At 40.4% G+C, this 20200-nt stretch overlaps 1 protein-coding gene across 6 annotated transcripts in view; it reads left to right on the forward strand.

Moving 5' to 3' along the window:
• The window catches only part of aff4 (AF4/FMR2 family, member 4), a 118752-nt gene that overhangs the window by 62397 nt on the left and 36155 nt on the right, over positions 1-20200 (forward strand). For 3 of the 6 annotated variants that reach the window (XM_041194569.1, XM_041194568.1, XM_041194570.1), the window contains 6 exons: positions 4661-4715; positions 5660-5697; positions 6466-6625; positions 11230-12162; positions 14768-14856; positions 16744-16999. In XM_041194569.1, the coding sequence (XP_041050503.1) occupies positions 4661-4715; positions 5660-5697; positions 6466-6625; positions 11230-12162; positions 14768-14856; positions 16744-16999 (1531 nt within the window). The remainder of the gene's footprint in view (positions 1-4660; positions 4716-5659; positions 5698-6465; positions 6626-11229; positions 12163-14767; positions 14857-16743; positions 17000-20200) is intronic. The other 3 variants (XM_041194571.1, XM_041194573.1, XM_041194572.1) reach the window with 3 other exon arrangements.

Genomic DNA, 20200 nt, shown 5'->3' on the forward strand with positions numbered 1-20200 from the left:
TGAAGTTGTCAGAGTGCTGAAAACCACTGGGGCTTTTCCACAAAATCGTTGGTAAGCTCTTTTGTTTTTAAACACCTGGGGAGGGGGGCGGAATTGAATGTGTAGAACCTTCTGAACTTAGCACTTTACAGCCTTCACCTTTCTGTTCTCTCTAGTTTCTCTCTCTCTCTCTCTCTCTTCCTGCCCTGAATACTTATTTTCTGCCCCTTTGCTATTCCCTCCTACCACCCCCAGTTCCCTCCATTTTCCTCTCCTGTACTCCTGTCTAAATGCCCATGCCTGTCGTCATGTTCCCACCTACCAAACACAGCAAACAAAACTTCCAAGATTAACGCAAATAAGTTGAGCCTGAAGGAGTAACAAAGGGGAGGATGGAGCTAAGGTGCAGATTATTTGGCAAGAACTGAACAAAATGGTAATGGACATATAGAGGTCTCCTACAAATTCACATTGCCTTACAAGCAGTCAGACAAGTATGGTGGTGACCATGGATTCTTATTTTATAATTAGAGATGTGCGTTTTCAACATGCATATGGAAGCTGACTTTATACCTTTGGATGATAAGGAGGAGCATGCAGATAAGGAATAGGAGTTAATAGTTCCTGGGTGGAACCTTGTGGCACGTTACAGATGACTGTGGTGGAGTACAAGGAAAAACGATCGCATGGAAAGTGCTGATTATATTGGAGCGTGGTAATATAGTGGTTAAACTAATATATTAGTAATCCAGGTGCCTAGTCTGTTAATGCAGTGAATAAGTGTCATGGAAGATGATAATTTGAATGTAAAAAGAAATCTGGGAACAAAAAACTGGTATAAATTCATAATTTAAAAAAATGACCATAAAGCTGTCAAGAATGTTTGTATTTTTAAAAAATCGCATACAGTTCTTTAATGTCATTTAGGGAAGAAAATTTACTATCCTTACCTGACTTGGTTTGTATACAATTCCAATGGTTAACTCGCCTCCTGACTCCCTAAAGCATGTCCACCATTTACAAGACACAAGTCGGACATGTGATGGAATACTCTACTCTCTTTTTCTAGATGAACGCAGCCCCAATAACACTCGAAGCTTGACATCATCCAGAACAAAGCAGCCTGTTTGATTGGCACCCCATCCACCACCTTCAATATCCACTTCGCCTGCCACTGATGCACAGTGGTGGCAGTGTGTACCATCTATAAGATACTCTGCTGATGACCTCTACCATCTAGAATGGCAGGACAGCAGTTGCATGGGAACACCACCTGCAATTTCACCTCAAAGCCACATACCATCCTGACATGGAACTATATCGGTATTCCTTCTCAGTCGTTGGGTCAAAATCCTGAAACTCCCTTTCTATAATAATATGTCGGTGTACCTGTACCACATGGACTAATGCAGTTCAAGAAGGCAGCTCATCTTCACCTTCTCAAGGACAATTGGGCAATTAATGCTGGTCCAGCCAATGATGCCCTTACCCCGTTAGCGAATAATTCAAAAATACTCAATTGCCCTTAGAAGTAGCCTAGCAAGTCACTTAGTTATATTAAACCACTACACAGAGAAGAAACTGCAGCAGTTCAAGGAGGTGGCCCACCATTATCTTCTCAGGACACTTAAGATGGGTAATAAATGCTGGCCCTGCTCATGACACCCACATTCAGAGAGTAAATTTCTTTAAAAAGTGGGACCAAATGCAGATGATACCATGGAGCGGACAATGTGGTGTGCATGTATCAAACGCTTTAGAAAGGTTGAGAATAGGGAGACTGGAACATACCACAGTCAAATAAAAAGTCGATTTTTGTCAGGCTGCAGTGGACACTAAACAAAGTAGAAACTGGACTGAAGGGCTTTAAACAAAGAATAATTGGAATGGTGAGCCCAGACCTCCAGGATGATGTGCTCAAAGATCTTGAAAAAAGGGAGGCCTCAAATCATTCATTCAAATGATAGTATTGACTGAGCCATGACAGTTTAGCCTACTGAAGCTTATTGCAAATTCTGTTTTTTTAGAAAGTTATCTGGATTTCACTCAGACTAGCAGAACCTAGAAAACAGTAAATCACAGTGTTGCAAGGATTTGACTTTGCCAAATAGATGCATGTTTCAGTAACTGTTCCGATTGATTTTTGTATTTCACAAGGTGCTAATAGACTAGAGCTAAAAACACACAGAACCCACAGAGGGGGTCAGTACAAATAGCTTGTGCTTTTAGGGTTGGATTTTCAAAGCTCAGGGGTCAAGTATGACCTTGGACCTAAAGGTTGGGCATCTCTGCAATAGACTGCCGTATGTGACCCTTTGTGGTGATGTATTTAATTTCTTCCTCCAAAAACAATATACAATACTGAGCAGTTCACTACCAATCCTATATGCAATCAGGAAAACTCAGTGGTGCGATTCTTGTTGCGAAATAAGTGTTGGGTACCTTCACGTTCTGTGACTTTGTTTTGTGTAATCATCACTTTGAACTCCATGTTCTTGCCATATAATAGTAAGAAAACGTTCTTCTTTAAAGATAGTTTAGCCAGCAATGAATTTTAAACTGTACTAGACATTGATATTTATAAATCACTGTGTACATTTATTAAGACATCTGCATCACAATTGAATTTTTTTTAAATTAGAAGTATCTAGCCTGCATTTAGCTACTTTGCATACCCCAGTTTTCCCCTTGCCTATGACTTGCGTTTTGTTTCTTTCATGCATACCCCTCTCTCTCCAAATTTGCAATTTGTTCTGCCAGTTTGATTTCTACTGTTATTGTCCATTCTGAGTTTAATTTACGGAGTTTCTTGTCAGTAGAAATTCCAATAATCATAGGAAAGCTACTCAACAGATGCCATACTCCAAAGTCAGCTTGGCGACCCTTCCACTCAGGGTAAAGAGGCGATCAAAATCAACATGTTTAAATTAGACACCAGCAAATGTTAGAATCAAAACATGATTTTACAGAGTAATGGATTGTACAGAACAGACATCTTGTGCTATGCTATAACTTTCTCCTTTAACGTACTTGTGGCACTAAAGTTTAGGATTTAGACAGCTTGCCTACTTAACAGTTTATATTCTGCAATCCACATTATAGTTTAATAATCAGTCATATTTGTTTGTATATTTGCTTCCAGTGAATATATCATTTTCATTTTTTATATGATCGCATATTGCTGTATTGCAGCAGCTTCCTGGTCCCTTCAGTTTGTTTAAAAACTAAAGTACTATTTTGTCAGTTTTAAAATTTCTGATAGTGAACTGCAAATTTATATTTGTCAGTGTTGATTAATCTTTCAGTACAGACAATGTCAGGCATCAGCAGCAGTAATTCCTTGCTTAGCATTGCTGCATTCCTGAAAAATGCATCTTCAAATGAAACAATGTTAAGTGAATCTGATTTCCCCATTACAACCAAGGTAAAAGGTTCCAATCAGAAAGATATTGAAAATTATACCCTGTAAGCTTATATATAGTGTTACATTACTATATTTGTAAAAAAGTAACAATATAATTTATTAAAATATAAAATAAATATATGTTAACTCTTTCTACCTGCCTCCCATTAGCCATCGGTCCCACTCGCCACCTCTCCCGCTTTCCGGCCCTTTGGATCGCCACCTCTTGTGTTCCCCACTGTCATCTGCCCTCCCCTTCTGGTTGACGCTGACACTCCCACACCCCCCACCCCCAGCCATTGCTGACTCACTCCCAAACCCTTGCTGTGAGCAAGTCTTTGGGGGATGAGTAGCAAAAGGCAAGAAGTAACCTATGGTGTCAGAGCAGCTTCAGGTTGTGGGATTATGGAGGTAAGCTGGCAAGCTGGGGAGGTTGCAAACTAGAGAAGTGGGCAGCGTTAGGGAGTGGGAGAGGCTACTCCTAAGTAGCATCAATTGGGTCACGTTACGTTTCATCATGCCCAGCACAAAACCATATTAATGCAAATCCACAACACTAAACACGAATACCGTCCCCAGTAAAAACTTAACATTAAATCGAAACAACCTAAAACAGGATGACTTAAAGCGAGGACTTTCTGTACATACAGCACATTAGTCATTCACCTTGATGGCTGGTAATTTTAAAAAAATAACTTAAGGGTTCGGATGACTCAAACTGTAAGAGATTAATTCAGTTGACTAATTTGATTGTGATTGTTACCTACCAACAATCACTCAACATTTTCTATGCTCTGAAAATGTAATTATCTTATACTTGGTCCACAACTATTTCTAAATTCATTCTGTTTACTTAATGAAGTTTTACTGAGATGGGTCTTTAAGTAGAACCCCTTTTGCGCACTCCTTTTTTCCAGTGAAATACAGCCCTAAGTATTCCATGGGAAATGTGGCTTTTATTTTCCCTTGAGCGAGAATTTTCCTAATTTGTGATAGAAACAGGGCTAGGCCTTTCAGCCTGTCGAGCTTGCTCCACCATTCAATTAGATCATTGAGATTTTGTATTCCTGACTGACAGATTTAATATTTTTTTTATTAGACTTTATCCCACACACCCAGTTGTTGCCTTGTGTCGTAGCTGTCTGGAGAGGGATACACTAAAATGGAACTTGCTGTCCCAAGTATAGCTGAACATTTCATTGATGCAGATGAATTTCTAAGAACAAAATTTGTATCTTACAGTGGTGATGCTGGTAATTGTTTTTCCTTTTTGTATAGAATGTTGGAAGATGACCTCAAACTTAGCAGCAGTGAAGACAGCGATGCAGACCAGGTTTGCCTTCACTCCAGCATTTGTTTTCTGTGTATGAAAAGTGAAATTGCTTACTTAATGAAACTAACTTGCAATTTATTGATAAATTTGATGCAGCAGACCTTTAATGTGCTGGAAAAATATGAATAAGTTGCTCGCTTCTTGAAGAAAGGACCAAGGATTTTTCCGTTAAACATCCCTGGATGATCTTTTCACTCACCAAAAACTTGCGATACTTGATTGGCAAAAAAGGTTTACATTTATCAATGGTGCAGATTCTGTGATTCTGTTAGTTAATGGAAATAAGAACTATAACCATTTATAAAGGATCACATGCAGCAGACGGCAAAGGAACAACAAAGGAATGGAAATGGAAAAAGAAATGCATTAAGTATTGTGAAATCTAAGTTGACCGGTTGACTTACTTTGCAGCTTGATAAAACAAAAAAAATGGTGTGTTTGCAAGTGGAATTTTTCATTCATTTCCCTCCCTCCTGTATAGTCAAAACTGAAGCATAGGGATAATAATGGAGAAAAAAAATCCAAAACTGCACTATTTCTGATAGTTTTGCATTTGGATCCAAACCTACTAGTACAACTAGAAACATTTTTACTGCTATCAAACATATGAGTTTTTCGATCTTGCATAGTTTAATACATCAGTTCCAATCTGCCTGCTTGGTAGTTTGGTACATGTTTAGAAACATCTTTTAGAATACTTTGCTGGTTCTATTATATGTGTACTAAAGTTGTATGGTGTTTGGATGGAGGAATTCTACTTAATTGAATCTACATTGCAAAAACACATTTTCTGACTACATTTTAAAAATATTTTTACTGTGAAGAATTGACACATCTTCCCAAAGAAATTTTTGGAATATGTATAAAAGAAATGGTGTATCCTACATTTGAGTACTAATGTACCTCAATTTTATGAGTATCTTTGTATTTTTTTTTATTTCTAGGATATGGGGAAAGCACCTGCAAGGGCTACTCTTGAAGGGTAGGTAGTATTTAACTCTGTGTAATGTAGAAAGGTCACCAAAACATTTGTCCCTTCCCTTGTTCTTTATCCTTGCCTCCTTACAATGCACTATTATCGTTTTTTGACCAGGAGGAATGCAGGTCATCTACTCGTAGACTTAATAACATTTTGTGATTGCATCAGGAACTTGAGACAAGAATTGGGGACATTAGCCAGCATCAAGCAAATTATAATCCTTGAGGTGTTCACCATTATCTGATTAATCCTGCAGTTGAGATAAGCAACGTTGTTAACATATCGATGTGTTACTTGATTTGACAATTGCATGGGGTTTCCCATTTGGGAATGAAGATGTGTTTCCAGAATACTACTAATAATTCTAATGAAGTACTGTTTAATGAATAACTTGTTTTCACAATATTATATTCACTTACTAGGTCTTCATACAGAAGCATTAAGAATAACTTGAAACATAATTCTTGCTCCTTCTAAAAGTTACAGGCTCCCTGAAACTTTTGTTTGTGTATTAGAGTGCAAAAAGATCATGCAGCGCAGAGATTACTTGCCATTAGAGGTTGAAACATGGTAATGAGCTTAATGGGGTGATTTTGCATTTGATTAACAAGAGATGATATTTGGTGTAGCTAGAAAATCTCACTTAGTGTAATGTTAACTATCTGGCGCTCAGACACCCACACAGGTGACTACTTCCACTTCACATTTTTATATATTAAAAAATCTGTATTTGTTTCTTAATAGACTAACCAAATCATTCTTCTTTTTCAGTAGTACTGAGCTTTCCCAACAAAGCAATGAGGTTATGGAACCACCTAGGGCTGACTCCAGTAGCCACAGTGGGTCTGAAAGTAGTTCTGGATCAGACTCTGAAAGTGAGAGCAGCTCTAGTGACAGTGAGGCGAATGAACCATCATGTATATCTCCTGAGGTATGTCAGGGGTTTGATCTTCATGCACTTATCTGTATAAGAGTATACCAGTGACTGGTATCATTTATCTTGCAAAGTGCTGAAAGGCTAGAATTTAGGTATTGGGGCACTTCTATTAGTAGTGTTGCATTTAGTGGACACTTCCTGAAAACTCCCTTCCTGTTGCACTTTTCCCATTACACTTTGATTCATAGTTTTACTGTGAATCAATCATAACACCAGTAGGGAACGTACAAGCCAAAATTAAGGGAACAAGAAGAGATAATCCTATGCGGTGACCATTGCCACTGAAGTGCACAATTAATAAATATTAAAAGGTTGTACATACTACATGCAATGCAGTGCTTCATAGTCAAATTTCCTAATTTATAAAGTTACATTAAATATTTTACAAATATATTCCAAGTTCTTGCATTTAATTGTCACATTGTCTTTTTGTCGTTTTAGTTATTTCATTTTCGTTTTACGACAGCCACTCTCAAACGCCTCATCATAAAATTTTTGCTTTGACTCAGTTATGTCTCCTTTTTCTCTTTAGGGATCCAACAGTATGCATGTATACAGCCTCCACAGTTTTCTACCAAGCATCAATAAGCTTTTCTGCCTGCAACTGAAAGACTCTTTATCCTAGGACAGATTTCTAAACTTATACAACTGATGGCAAAATGCAATTCAGAACAGTTTTCATTTTATTTTCTGAAAATATTTTGATTATCAGGCATCAGTGTTCTCTCCCCAGTTAACCCTCCTCACCCCCTGTCCTGTAGTAGTTAGCTGTCAATACTGCCTGACTTCGGTTTTATAAGTTATTCCCATTAAACAGTCTTATTTGCTACATGCATGCTGGCATACCAAATATAAGCTATGTGATTATTATGGTTAGAACTGAGGGCTTAATGGTTGTCAACTCAAAGGAAGGGAGATGCTTAGTGGCCAGGTGTGAGCCTAGCCATGTTCACCTGGGCACACCCGGCCTCAGTGCTACAATGCCCTGACTACTGTGACTACTTCAATGCCACTGCGTCCTAGGCATTGATATTTCCCTACAAAGGACCCAGATATTGATATTTCCTCCTTTCCTTTCCCCACCCACTTGCCATCCTTACTCCACACTCTAAATCCTCTTCTCCAGTGCAGACTGCAGAACCCCCCACGATCACTTCCCACTAAGTCTATCTGCCCCAGTGCTGATAAATTCCAGTACTTACCCCAGTTTTCATAGACCCCAGAACTCACCACTCCCTCTGAGTACTGCCAAAATGTGGGACACTCTATCTGTGCTGTGAGAACCCAGACACTACACAGTAAAATAAGTTCTACGTTCCAGTGTTCTTCCAACACAACATTGAAAGCTCCAGCTTTTTCAACAGTACTGTCATGCTTTAATATCACCACTCCATGCTGCCAAAGCCCAGCAACTCCATTTTTTTTTTTGCTGAACTTGGTTTGCCTACTTCCAATTACTAAATGTCACTCACCATCTTCCTATGAACACAGATGTCTCTTCCACTTCAAATTGGTTAATCTTATTGTTTTATTCATTTAAAGGAGGAGAAAGCTGGTGTTCAATTTCTGGCTGTCACCTCTAGTCAGTAGTGAGGCTTTTGTTTGTTAAGTAATGGAAAATATATTGAGTCTTTCCTGTCCTGGTATGATCTCATGGAGCTGTCCATACCTAAGTGTATCACATGGTATTTATCTATATTAAAAGGCACCTGTCGGATATGGGCCAATTTCCCCATTTCATTTAGATCTGTCTGAAATTTGTTGCCATTATTTGAGGCCATTGCACCCACATTTTGTCATTTACCAATGTAGACGATATAAACAATGTGATTGTGTTCCCCCAATAAAATAATGACTTGCATTTCTCTTGCACCTTTCAATAATGTTCCATAGTTTTTTACAACCAATGAAGTACTTTTGAAGTGTAGTCACTGTTATGATATAGAAAACTTAGAACTTGTTTGCGCAAATTGGCTGATGAACAGCAAAGCGGTAATGGCCAAATATTCTGTTTCTGTGATGTTGTTTGAAGGATAAATATTAACCAGGACACCGGGGAGAACTCTCTTGCTCCTCTTTGAAATAATTCACCTGAGCTGGCAGATGGGACCTTGGTTTAATGTCTCATCCGTAAGACTGCACTCCCTCAGTACTGCACTGGAGAAGCGGTGAAGAACAAAGGCTCTATTTTCAATCTTTTGGGAGTCGAGTAGTGACTAACCTCACCAAGAGCCGCAACCATTACTAATGAATTTCTGTCTATGGTACTAACCAGCTTCTTATCCAACTCCAAAATTTCCCACCAATTCCACAAAACTTGCTTAGTAACTTTGTGGTATTTTGTCAAAGGCACTGAAGTCCAGATACATGTAAGCTGGGCTTTAACTTTGACCAACTTTGTAACTTGCTTAGCAGAGTTAACGAGACAGAGCCTACTTTTCCAGAAGCTGTGCTTGAAGTCCTTAATGTTACCATTTCTTTCTAGATGATCATCTCTGGTCCAATCTATCAGCTTGCCAGTAACCAAAGTTAAACTAATGGCGAATCTCAGCACTCGCCATCATTATTTCACTGAAGCTTCCGGAGTCCACACTTGCACAGTTAAATACAGAAATTCAGAAGTTACTGTTAGTGAATTTTTTGAATTACGCTATAGCATGGAGAGCCTATAATTCTGTTGCTTTCTCCATGGTATCACTTTGGCCAGAGTTGACCTGCCAACCGATCAACACCTAATTGTCCTGTAGTATAAATTGTTGTGATCGTTTGAAATTTTGCATTCTTCCATTTGTCCTGCTTCGGCAACATGTCTCCCTTTCCAGCAGCATTCAAGTTCTCAATTATTATAGGCTTCTCCAGAGATTGAACTGTTTCCCCCAGACTGCAATCAATTGGAACCTACTGAACTGGCAAGAACTTTCACTCTTACATGCTTTTCTTGCTGTAAAAATCCTTTTTAAAAAGTTACACCTTGTTGAATGAGGTGTAATTATTACACACTAAATTTGTAATTACTGCTAATAGCCTCGCCCAACCTGAAAGAGTTAATTTTATATTTGGTGAATGTCAATTATGACAATTTCCACAATTTTTTCTTCTGCCTTTATTTTGTGTATATCTCAATTATTATTTTGCAATCTGAATAAATAGAACTAAAAATGAAGAGTTTTGGTGGTTTTTACTTCCTGGTTAGCTCTGTGAGAATACTTCAGTGAAATTAGCTGCTTTTGCTGTTTGATGGCATCACTGCTTTTAGATGCCTGTAGATCTCCTCGACATGGCAGCAGAAACGAACTGATGTTGGGAAAGGGGAAATCTGCAGCAGAGAATCACTATCTCTGCGGGCAGCTTTTTTCAAGGTCTGTGGTGAGTATTGTTGGTTTGCTGCCTACATCAAAATCTAGCCCATTTTCCTTTATAAATATTGGCAGCGCGTGAACTTTTCTCCAGACTATGGGAATAATCCCAGTCTCCACTGAACTATTAAATATAAGCCAATGCTTCACAGCACAGCTTGCAATTTGAGCTCCCTAGCTTGCATGCCATCGACCCACAGCCTAGTCCCATTTGGAAGTCACTAATTCTATCTATTTGAGGTTCAAGTATAGCATCACCACTATGTTGTCATTGCTAATGTAGCATCATCTTCAATAATGAAGACTGATGCAGAATAGCCATTTAACACCTCTCAATGGCTCTTTGATTTCTAATATAGCTGCAAAACACTTAGGCAATAAGCTTATAGTAATGCCAATTCTCTTCTCTCATGCCTTTATGTATTTTGTCAAAGGCTGCATTTGATACTGGTCCTTATTCTTGAGAGCAGTTTTCCTTGTAGAAATATTTCTAGTTTAGCCTATATTGTCTTTAACATGGCCAGTTAGCTAATGTGGTTTTATTTTGCTATGTGATCTTCTTTAACCCTGTGACCTGAACAGCTTCCTCTTGTGTAGAATTACTTTGAAAGCATTCCATTTTTATTAACTTTGTGGTGGGGATGGTAGAAATAGTGATTCGTTACCTTTATTGAAAGGAAAAAATGGAAGTTTTTGCAAAAGGCCCAAAGAAAAGCACAACCAAAGTGATTTCATTCACTGAAGTTGACAGTGTTTGGGTTCAGAAGAATTCTTTTGAAACTGTTTTTCACTTTTTTTACATTCTTTGATGGAATGTTGGCATCAGTGGCACGCCAGCATTTGTTGCCCATCCCTAATTGCCCTTGAACTGAGTGGCTTGCTAAGCAATTTCAGAGAGCATTTGACAATCAGCAACACATTGCTGATTGGTATCACATGTAGGCCAGACCAGTTAAGGATGACTGATTTCCTTCCCTAAAGGACATTAGTGAACCAGTTGAGTTTTTAATGGCAATTGATAGTTTCATGGTCACCAATACTGAGAATAGCTTTATGTTCCATATCTATTAATTCCACCAGCTGCTGTGGTGGAATTTGAACCCATGTCCTTAGCGCATTATCCTGGGCCTTTGGATTACTAGTCCAATTATGTTACCACTGTGCCACCATCATCCACTTGGATGTGTTTTTTAAAGAAATCTATGAACACCAATTCAAAATTCTGTTTTCTTTCTGTTCCAGCCTGAACCACCACCTTCAAGTAAGTGGCAGTTGGACAACTGGCTGAACAAGGTGAATTCTCACAAAGTTTCACCAGCTTCATCTGTGGACAGTCACATTCAATCATCACAGAGTCATGGTTACAAGAAGGAAAACCGAGACCAGAGTGTCACGTATGAGGATCCAGGTGGATCCAAGGATGTAAGCACAGCTACTCCTGGGAGGGATTCAAGGAATGCACAGAAAGGGTCAGAAACTAGAGGTCGCCAAAAGTCACCAGCCCAAAGTGATGGCAATGCACAGAGGAAGACAGTTGGTAAAAAACAGCCGAAGAAAGCAGAGCGACCAGCTGTAACTGAGGAACCAAGAGGAGGGCTAAAAGTTGAAAGTGAGCCTACATCTGATAGAGCGACTCCCATTCCTGCAAACCGTCATAAAGCTGCTACAAAGGGTTCTAGAAAACCCAGCACAAAGAGAGAATCCAAGTCTTCAACCAGGACAACTGTTGATAAAAGAAAACACCCCAAGAGTGCCAACAAAACGCCTCAGAAATCGAGAGAGTATGTTGAAACGGACTCATCTTCCTCTGATTCTGAGCAAAGTGAAACTCTCCCTCCTGCTTCCCAAACTCCAAAGTACTCAGAGAATAATAGGACTCCTGTCCATAAATCCTCTGTTGATGGGGAAGACAGCTTTTTTCGGCAAAGGCTTTTCTCTCCTATGGAAGAGAAAGAACTCCTTTCACCATTGAGTGATGTTGATGACAAATATCGTAATATTACTTCACTCATTGTTAGAATTGACTTAAGTCTGTTATCTAGGAAACCTGAATCACCTCATAAGGAAACTGAGCAACCCAAAGTGGACAAGGAGATCTCTTTGGACAGGCACATGCGAGACACTCCGAAGCAGTCAACTGAAAAAAAATCAAATAAAGGCAAGCGAAAGCACAAGGTGAGAGGGAAAATAGCATTTTTGATTCATACTGCATTCCATTTTTTTCTACAAGGAAGCAATGTAGAGGTGGACTAAATGATCATTTATGAGCATAAATAGTTTTTTTTTAAATTAAGATTCTTTCAACTGTAGTATTAGCTTTCACATGCCTTTTCAAAGGAATGTGTGTAGCACCCTTTTTTAGTGTAGCTGCGGCTCAGTTGACAGCATTTGACTCTGTGTTCAAGTCCTACTCTAGGACTCGAAGCTCAAAAACAAAGGCTGACACTCCAGTGCAGTGCTAAGGAATGTTGCACAGTCAGATGTCTTCTTTAGCTGAGATATTAAACCAGGGTCTGCCCTCTTAAGCTGGACAGAAAAGATCCCATAGCACTGTTTCAAAGAGCAGGCAAATCATCCCTGATGTCCTGACCAGCGTTTATCCCTCAATCAACTTCACAAACAGAATGACTAGTCATCGCCATATAGCTGTCTCTGGGAGTTTGTTCTGCAGTGGATTAATTCCTCCCCTCTCTCTTTAATCATGCAACTATATTTTTAAGAAGTGAAAAATGCTGTTAACCTTGCACACTGTGCATAGAAACAAAAATCTAGAATACAGGGTATACCCTAGAAAACTAGGGTATTTACAGCAGGTCCTGAGCAGCAATTAGTAGAAACCGGGAATAAGTTTAATGCTGCAATTAAACTTGGCTAGGAGAGAAAAGGCATTCCGATTGAGTATTGTTACATTCTTAGCCTCTCTAATGTTGGTTCCAAGGTCATATTTGAACCTTCTTTCCTCCCTGAATAGGTTTGTTCAACTGATTATATAGCTAGGACCAGATTTGTAAAGATGAAAGCTATCTCAAATTTAGGATAGTAGAAGCTAAAATATTGAAAGAAAATTAAGTGAAATTTTTCCTTGTTCCCTATATTTTCACAATCCTGTTGGTGTTATAGAGTCAGACATTTACAGCATAGAAGACGACCATTTGGCCCATTGTGTCCGTGCCAGCCAACAAGTAGCCATTCAGCTCATCCTTTGGTCCGTGGCCTTGTAGGTTGCAGATCTTCCCAAGTGTACACCCAAGTACTCTTTAAATGTAACAAGGGCTTCTTCTGTCTTGTCCAGCCTCTGAGTGAAGAGATTGCTCCTTTAATCCCCTCTAAATCTCCTACTTTTTACCCTAACTTTATGCCGCTTGGTTAATGGACCCCTCAGCCAAGGAGAATAGAGCATTCTTATGCATTCTATCTAGATCCCGCATAATTCTATACACTTCAATTAGGCCTCCCCTCAGCCTCTTCTGTTCCAAAGAAAATAACCACGGCCTATCCATTCTTTCCTTATTGTTAAGTTCTCCAGTCCGGGGAACATCCTTGTAAATCGCCTATGTAGTCCAATCACGTCTTTCTCAATGTGGTGACCAGAACTGCATGCAGCACTCCAACTGTGGCCTACCCAGTGTTTTATATAGTTCTAGCATAATCTCCCAGCTCTTATATTCTATGGGCAGGATTTTACAGTCAGCCGGGAGGGGGGCGGGTGGCAGGTCCCTCTCGCCGACGTGTAAAGTTGATGTGTGGTGACGTCAGGCGGAACGCCCAACATCACTGCGCCCCATTTAAATTTTCAGGAAGGCGGGGGCACAGCAAAATCAGCTGTGCGTCCGCCGACCTGTCAAGGGCCAATTGAGACCATTGACAGATCAATTAAAGTAATTAGTGGACCTGCCCGTCCAACCTTAAGGTTGGCAGGCAGGCCAGGAGCCCTGGTGGCAAAAATTTTAATAAAGTTTTCTTGGAAATTATGAAAATGTCCCAACTCATGTGACATTGTCGTGTAAGGGAATTTTTTTTTTTCTCTATTGCTAATATTTTTAAAAATAGAGACCATCTCCCTGAGGTTGCACTTAGCCTCAGGGAGATGAATGCGCCATCAACCCCCCCCCCCCCCCCCCGACAGCGGGAAACTTCTGATTAATAAAGGCAAGTACCCTGTTTTGCTTTATTGACCACCTTATCTACCTGTCCGTACAGCTTCAGGGATCTGTGGACGTGTACCCCAAGATCCCTCTGTGACTCTGATTCTCAGTTTTCTACCATTTATTCTGTATCCCCTTATTCGTCCTCCCTAAACATGTTACCTCTCAAACTCCATTTACCACTCTTCTGTCCATCTGAATATTCCATTGATATCGTCCTGTATATAGTCTACAGCTTTCTCCTTCTCTACCTTTCCATGGCAAATTTTTATGTCATCTGTAACTTAATCATACCAACTACATTCAAGTTAAAACCATTGATATATATCACAAAAAGCAAGGCAACTGGAACTAAGCCCCACTGAAAACAACCTTCCAGTCACAAAAAGACTCATTGACCATTACATTTTGCTCCCTGCTCTTGTACTAATTTGGATCCAACTTGCCACTTTGCCTTGGATCCCATGAATCTAGTAGGTATGTGATATACTAAATTACATCAAAGTTATTGGAATGTATTGATCGTGAAAGTGTTGGAAAGTGTTGTTTGTAGCATTACTCGTGACTGTAATCGGTGCAAAGCTACAGTTGATGGCAATTTGAGATTTTGATCATTATTTTGCATGTTTGTTCAGAACGATGGGGAAAACGAGAGTTGTGAAAACAAAAGGCCTAAAGCAGAAGAAAGGAGTAATTCTAACCACAAGCTCTCCAGCAGTAAAGAGTGAGTTCTATAGATTATTTTATTTTTAGATATATTCGTCAATTAACCCTTTCCACCAGTAAACATTTTTTGATGTTCTTTTCCTTTCTAATTTTCACCAATTTGTCCTCAGCTGAACACAGCAGTTAGTGGTGTGAAACTGTTCCATAGTCATAGTCAAAGCCCTCTACTGCCTCATCCAACAGTCTAATTTGAGGAAGCTTAGACCTTGTGTTTGATCATAGGAACCATCGTAGCAGATCGTGATCCCATTTTCATTCTGCCATCTTACGCCACATAATGAACTTTAGGGATATCATTCAGGAGAGGGAGCCTTTTTGTCCCCATTCTTTTTTTTTCTCCCCTTTTCATTTCCCCACCCATTCCACCTGCTTGGACGTACATTGAGGTGTGTGACACCAGTCCCACATGAATCATGAATGAGATTGATGATCCTGCCACATATCATGGCTGCATGAGCAGGTCAGAGGCTGGGAATTCTGTGGAGAGTAACTCTCCACCTGGCTCCCCAAAAACTGTTGTACAGCTACAAGGCACAAGTCAGGAGCATGATGGAATACTCTTGAATTTGTCTGGATGAGTGCAGCCCCAACAACACTCAAGAAGCTTGACACCATCCAGGACAAAGTAGCGCACTTGATTGGCATGCCATTCACAACCTTCAACATTCTCTCCCTCCACCACCGATGCACAGTGTACCATCTACAAGATGCATTGCAGTTAACTCACTAAGGCTCCTTCAACTACACCTTCCAACCCTCTACCATCTAGAAGGACGAGGGCAGCAGATGTACGGGAACACCACTACCTGCAAGTTCCCCTCCAAGCCACACACCATCCTGACTTGGAATTATATCGCTGTTCCTTCACTTTCGCAGGGTCAAAATCCTGGAACACCCTCCCTAACAGTACTGTGGCCGTACCTGCACCACATGGACTACAGCGGTTCAAGTAGGCAGCTCACCACCACCACTTTGAGGGCAATTAAGAATGGGCAACAAAAATGCTGGTATCGCCAGCAACGCTCACGTCCTGTGAAAGAATTTAAAAAACCAAAGTCAAGTTTGTATCATTGTGATTAGGTGCCATCACTGAAATTGTTCAGATTATATTTTCTATTGAAACACAATTTATGTGCAAGTATTCTGGAGTTTTTGTACTGCATAGGTAATTTGAAATTTTCATGGGATAATTAGTACATAAAATATATTGCGCAGTGGAATTGAACAGGAAAACCCATGTCACCTGCATCAACATCCCACTCTTCTAAAATAATCTAGACTGAAATCCAAACTTGGCTACTCAATACCCACAGTGCAAGAACTGTAGGTGACCCATCTATCTTGAATTATGATGCTCCTGAAAATTTCCTAGTCAGTGTCTCAACTCACTTTTTTAATTTCAACCAAGGGCATGTTGAAAGAATCTGGTGGTCTCTTTTACCATTGGACTGACCATGAAGAAAGTTATCAGCCTGTGCAATCAACATTTCCTTCCACTAATTGACTCTTTTTAAAATTGGACTCAAGTAAATTACAACGAGCATAAAAGTGTTGACTGTAAGACCAGCTGCTTACAGTGCCAACATTGACGTCATAGCCCAGCAGGCAGATAGAGACAGAACGTGACACATGTTTGATTGAAGTGCAGACATTGGTGAGTTTGGAAACTGATGAGGGAACTATTGGAAGCACTGAAAGTCAGACAGACAGGTCATCAACCAGTGGCAATTTTCAGAGTTTAAATACTCTTTGGCAGGTGGGGTGTGACCCTGCAATTTAACACCTTAGAATCTGTTTGTTCTGAAGGAGGTAAAACTGATTCAATATCATTTTATGAATAGTAAGGGGGAAATAATTAATTGAGTTTTCATTCTTCATTTCACAGCTCATCAAAATCAACTGCTGAAAGAGAAAAGGTACCTCTGTCTTCTCCATCCGCAAGCGCTGCACAAAAAACATCCAAGACTGAGCACAAACATCAAAGTCGCAGGAGAACCGTCAATCAAACCTCCACCTCAAAGAGCAATACAGGTAACACAAAGCAGAACAATAGCAGCAGTAATAGCAACAAAAGCAGTTCTTCATCTTCCAAGCATAAAAAGGCTGAAGAAAAAACATCCCTTCGTCCCAAGGAGAATAGGGTAAGTCATTGTATTTTTATACCTTTCAAAATTTAAGCATCAAATCACATCCAAGGTGCTGTTTTAGTATGGTGCAGTTCACAAATGTCTGATTATTTTCCTCATGTTTCTGTGTCCCAGATGAACTGTGGAATATTTATTCTGTAGTGAATGAGATAAGTATAGGCAGTCATAAACTGTGTTTACACACCTGCCTGGAGCCAATGTTATACATCTTAACACCAAGTTGTGCATAATGAGGAGTAAGGATAACTGGTTCTCAATTTAATTTTAACTACTCACTCCCTTACTGTAACTAAGGTTAATAATCCAACCTTAAGAAATCATAAGCATGAGCCCATTTCTTAAGGCTCCATGAAATGAGATATATAAAGAGAAAAGGTCTTCTGAAAGCTTAGGAATAAAAATCTACTTTTCTGCCATCTTTATTGGACAACATCATGGTGAAATATCATTAGTAGCCATACCCTATTTCAACCAACTGGCCATTTTTCTGTTAAGTCTTGGGTGAGGAATGACAGGTGTTCAACTGTGTTATTGCAGCCAAAAATGTTTTCACCTGTCATGCACACATACATGCAAATAATCCAGCGAAGAATCATGGGATAGTATTCAGTTGTGAGAACCATGACTGACTTAAACCTCTGATATTTGCACCACATAATTGTTGGATGATGACCATTCATTAGAAAGCCCAGCCATCGCTTTCTGACCTTAAACTACAATCATTGTTGAGTCCTCCATAATCAATTTCTTGAAGACCACCAATGACCAACAACTGACCTTGACTAACCATATCAAAACTGGCTACAGAAACAGGGCAGAGGCTCAAGTCAGGAATGTGATGGAATATCCACCTGCATGAGTGCAACAACAACACTAAAGAAGCTCACCATTATCCAGGACAAATTTGCTTGATCAGTGCCCCTGCAATCGGTAGTTATGCTGTCTTTCGTTGATGGAATGTGGCTACAGGCTACACTGCAGCCAGCCAAGGTTACTTCAACAGCAGCTCTCATTTTTTTAAATGTTGAGTTAGTACTGAGATTTGTAACCTCTGTTGTTTTGCTATTTCTCCCCCCACCGTCCCTCTGATAAGCCTTTGACCTGCGTGGTTTTCTATTCCCCAGAGAGCTGTTCTCTCTCCTCTCCACCAACCCCCCCCTCCCCCCCAGCACACAAGATTTCCTCTTTATACCAATTTTAATTTGTTAAGCCATTTTGAGTCTGGTCTGAGCTGATTAATTTTGGGATTGTGTTTACTGAGCCCAGCTTTCTGTATTCTGGGTTCATGTTGTACAACTGAAATCTTGTTTTTCTGCTTTTGATTCTGAAATGCTACTGCAGGCCTGATTGAGTTAAATTTCAGCCAAAGTGAGTCATGAAAGTGAAACCAACATTGTCAGTCCCTACACCCGAGAATTTATAAAAATTTCACTTCCTGCTCTGGCTCCTTGCTTGCCTTGTGTGCTCTGTGAGAACTACTTCAGAACCTGAAAGGATGCAGGCTGGAATTCTAGATGATGAATTAATTTGTGCTATGTGTCACCACGTCTATCAGGACCCTGTGGCATTACCTTGTTTGCACAGTTACTGTTTGAAATGTATTGAGGGTGGTTGGGCCCAGACAACAGGCCCTGGAGGGTTGGCGTATCTTTAGTGTAGTCAGCTATTCACCCCCGCGCCAAGTCTGGAGAGAAACTTCATGCTATGTAATATTGTGGAAAGATACAACAGCTCACAGCCTCCTGCTCATTCAGCCCATTTTGTGTGTGATTACTGCATTCAGAATCCATCCCCATCTGTGAAGACGTCTTAGTTGTTTAGCTTCCTTTTGCTCCCTTGGATTAAAACTGCATTCACTAAAGGAGGCTGACAAAGACCAATTTCTAATTGAGCCTGTGTCTGTTACAGACAGATAATAAATTGATCATAAAAATGTCCCAGAGTTTTACTGTAAAGATGATGCAGTGTGTGTGCTAACTGTGCACTAATAGGGAAACATAAATCCCACACACTGTTGCACCAGAATCGGGCACAAGCTTCAATTAAGGTGAGTGATAAATTCCTGATATTAAATACATTGAAGAGAGTTTTCCTGTTAATCACCAACATTAATTGGAACTGATTTGCAGACAGTACTGATTTATCCCAGTGTTTCCTTGCTGCCCTGGATGTTGGTTTATGGCTTTTAGTTTTCATCAGTAAGGTTAATACCCTCCCTTTGGTTTATGGCCTGTCTGTGAGAACAGGGTGGACACAGGGTGTGCAGGGGTGAAAGTATTCCAGGACGACTACTCACCCACACTCTCTTCCCCCTCCTGGAGAGGGCATCACAGCGTTCAGCAATTGACTATGAGAACTTGCACTCCACAGGGCTGTGGAGCAGAGCATGTTATAGCCCGGGAAGAGGGAATTCTGCCCTCCAAGCAGCAGGGAGGAGACCATCACTCTGGGGGTGGGTGGGGAGTGAGGGGGTAGGGGTAGGGGGGGGCGGCACCCATGGGAGGAGACTCTGACTGAATAGAAAAATTGTCCCTCATTACAAGAGGGAACTGCTGTTTGAAAAATGCTGGTGTGTTTCCCTTTCTCCTCGGGTGATCCCTGGAAATGGAGGAACTGAGTCTGTGAGAAAATGCAGCACACTGTGTAAAGAAACTGGAAAAAGAAACCGGTGTGTATATGTAGTTACTCAGTTTATGCAGGGCGCACCTCATTACTGAGAACCACAGAAGGGAATCTTTCTGCTAGAACTCAGACACTGAGACCAGGGATTTATGCGGGACATTCAACCAGGAACACTGAGGTCCTGCTAAATTTAACAGCCAAACCTTATTGGAATTGTTTCCCATCAGGCAGTTTGCAAAACTAAGCACTGCTTGGTGGGAAGCCTAGCATTTCAAGGCAGGATGGTCCAGGCAATCGAAGACCAGGGCTGAAGAGATCAAGGTGGGAGAGAGGCAGCATGTTGTGAGGGGAGCGGTTCCTTGGGAGAGAGCAGGGAAAGATGGTGAGGGCAAGACAAAGGAGATTGTGTGGGGGATTGCAGTGAGAGAAATTCCACAAGGGCACAGCAGCAGAGAGGAGTAACAAACTATGGGGAGAACTAGAGGTGAGAAACGGCAAAAAGTCAAAGAATGGTGTGGAAAGACCAGAAGTGGAAATCAGTTAAAACAATTAGCCATTAAAATTGATGTGATA

This window comes from Carcharodon carcharias, chromosome 8 (genome assembly GCF_017639515.1).
Source record: "Carcharodon carcharias isolate sCarCar2 chromosome 8, sCarCar2.pri, whole genome shotgun sequence".
Classification (NCBI taxonomy): Eukaryota; Metazoa; Chordata; class Chondrichthyes; order Lamniformes; family Lamnidae; genus Carcharodon; species Carcharodon carcharias.